This window comes from Lathyrus oleraceus, chromosome 6 (genome assembly GCF_024323335.1).
Source record: "Lathyrus oleraceus cultivar Zhongwan6 chromosome 6, CAAS_Psat_ZW6_1.0, whole genome shotgun sequence".
Taxonomy (NCBI): domain Eukaryota; kingdom Viridiplantae; phylum Streptophyta; class Magnoliopsida; order Fabales; family Fabaceae; genus Lathyrus; species Lathyrus oleraceus.
In genome coordinates, this window is record NC_066584.1 from 437,513,077 (window position 1) to 437,515,340 (window position 2,264).

At 35.3% G+C, this 2,264-nt stretch overlaps 1 protein-coding gene across 1 annotated transcript; it reads left to right on the forward strand.

Annotated features, from left to right (window-relative positions):
- The first annotated feature begins 561 nt into the window (after positions 1-561).
- On the forward strand, positions 562-1,703 carry LOC127096128 (uncharacterized). The gene is made up of 3 exons (XM_051034741.1): positions 562-577; positions 747-817; positions 1,155-1,703. Exons 1-3 carry the CDS (start codon positions 562-564, stop codon positions 1,701-1,703), a joined length of 636 nt encoding a protein of 211 aa, XP_050890698.1.
- The last annotated feature ends 561 nt before the right edge of the window (positions 1,704-2,264 follow it).

Consider the following 2,264-nt stretch of genomic DNA (forward strand, 5'->3'; position numbering starts at 1 on the left):
TCATAAAGGGATAGCTCATGGCATACTTTGCTTATTGAGTTTGAGCGTACTTTGCTTCAATCTTTGAAGTTTTAGTATATTAATTTTATCTTTTGTATTTCAAGTTATTAGTCAATTTAATTTGCCTTGTTTTACTTTATTTCTATTTTAATTTATTTGTAATGTTTTACAATTATTTGATTGTTGTTTGTCTCGAGTATTCTTATAAGGATAAGGGATTGTGAGAGCACATCTCATGACAACTCCCAATTGATTAATCCATTATGTATTACGAGAAAGATCGAGTTCTTTTTATTTTAGAACCTGAGTTCCATAAAGACGTCTATGTTGGTTGTGAAAGCAAAGGCAACATAGAAACGATCATAGTCTGAAACGATATGCATAGATGCTAAACAATAGAGTAGTGAGGCGCCCGCTTTGACACGGCGACTCTCTTTCTATTGAGAAAGTTGCATAGTTGTACCAAGAAACACATCTAGTTATGCACGCCATGAATGTGGATGACAGACATTTTATCTACTTTTCTATTAAAAAAATGCTTAGATACTCTCGTAGTTAAACATGGATGGTCACTGGGGTGAGTCTAGATGGACGATATTAAACCTCATGTCCTTCTTTTATTGTTAAACAAACCACTTTTTCGACCGCTTTAGATAAACAATGTTAGAATAGAAATTTGGTACTCATATGCATCTCCATGTATGTTCGATATTTTTGTACTACTTGACACTACTGTGCATTTGTAGTTTCCACACGTCAAGTGTTAACCGCTGTTGTGAGGGAGAAAGTTTTGATATTAAAAAAATTTTCTAGCAAAGTATAGACTAAAACAACTTTTACTTTTATGTTGTTCCTTTCAGTGTATGCATAGGGTCTATCCAAAATTTGATCAATTATGTGAACAATAACCATGAAGACTCTTACCCTAATACCTATAATCCAGGGTGGATAGATCATCCAAATTTTCTCTATATAACATGTCAATATACCGAGGAACCACAAGATTTCCAACAATTCAACCTTGAAATGTTAATGGAGAATTTTATTGTGACACAAACTCACTCTAACATAGAATCTAACCTGGAATCTATGATGGAGAGTTTGTGGCGACACAAACTTACCTGAATGAGAAGTTTAGAAACCAAAATCTCCAGACTAGTAAAGTCCTTAGGCAGTTAAAGACTGTGGTTGAGACCCTCGCGACCCAGAGCAAGGCATTGGAGACTCAATTCACCCAGATTGCACACATCCCTCTGGGATCCTTCCCTGAAGGACATATAAATCCTGTAATAACCATAAGTGGAAAAAAAGTTGAAAATGTTAGGGAGAATGATAAAGATGTTGAGGATAATTCTAGTGATAAAAAGGTAGAGATTGAAGAAAATCCACCAACACCACCCGAAAATGAGGTTGTCGAAGAAGTAGAAAAGGAAACACCTTATGTTGCTTCTCCTTCCTACAAGCCACCGATTTCTTTCCCACAAAGATTTATGGAGGCTAACGTAAGGGCTCAACCCAAAAGTTATGCGGAAATATTGGAAAAGACCCATATCAATGTACCATTGACTAAGGTCCTGTATAAAAAGAGAAAATTAGAGGATCGTGAAACTGAGGAAATTATTGATGTTAAGAGGGGAATGTTGGTCTTTGAGGCGGAGGATAAAGGATTAAAGCCAAACTCAGACAACAGATACTTAGGATAGAACCATTATAACCACCCTCACAGGTTCAAAATTATGAACCACCCCACAAAAGGAAAAAAATGAAGAGTGCTAGAGAGAAGAGAATGCTTGATAAGTGAGCATGTACACCAAATACTACTGAGTGTAAGGTTGAGGAATCATTTTTGAAAGACCCACCAGTGCTTGCACTCATAGACCGTCTAGTTAAAACGATATTAAATAAAGCGTTTCGTGGAAGGCATCTCACACTTTTAGTTACTTATGCCTTTTGTGTTTTTTTTTGCAGGTTCATTTTGTTTTGCATTCAGAGGTTACTACATGACCTTCTATTGTGCTTCCCAACTCCTCAGGGAGGTTTTATATAAGTTTTTCCTTACATCTCCGAATTTTTTTTGGAACATTGAGGTCAATGTACGGTTTAAGTTTAGGGGATATTTCCCTTATTTTTGTATATTTAATCTTTGTTTGTTGTGTGTTGTGTTTTGTTGGTATGATAGTATGCTTGAATAAATGCATGTATCATTATTAAGTTTTCCCCAAAAAATTGAGTTGTTAAATTTTTTTTTCTGAAAAAGATTTTGA

Bases quoted from the DNA above. Each gene is read 5' to 3' on its own strand.
- LOC127096128 (XM_051034741.1), top strand. The intron at 818-1,154 runs GTATAGACTAAA...CAAAATCTCCAG, and splicing joins TAAAAAAATTTTCTAGCAAA to ACTAGTAAAGTCCTTAGGCA.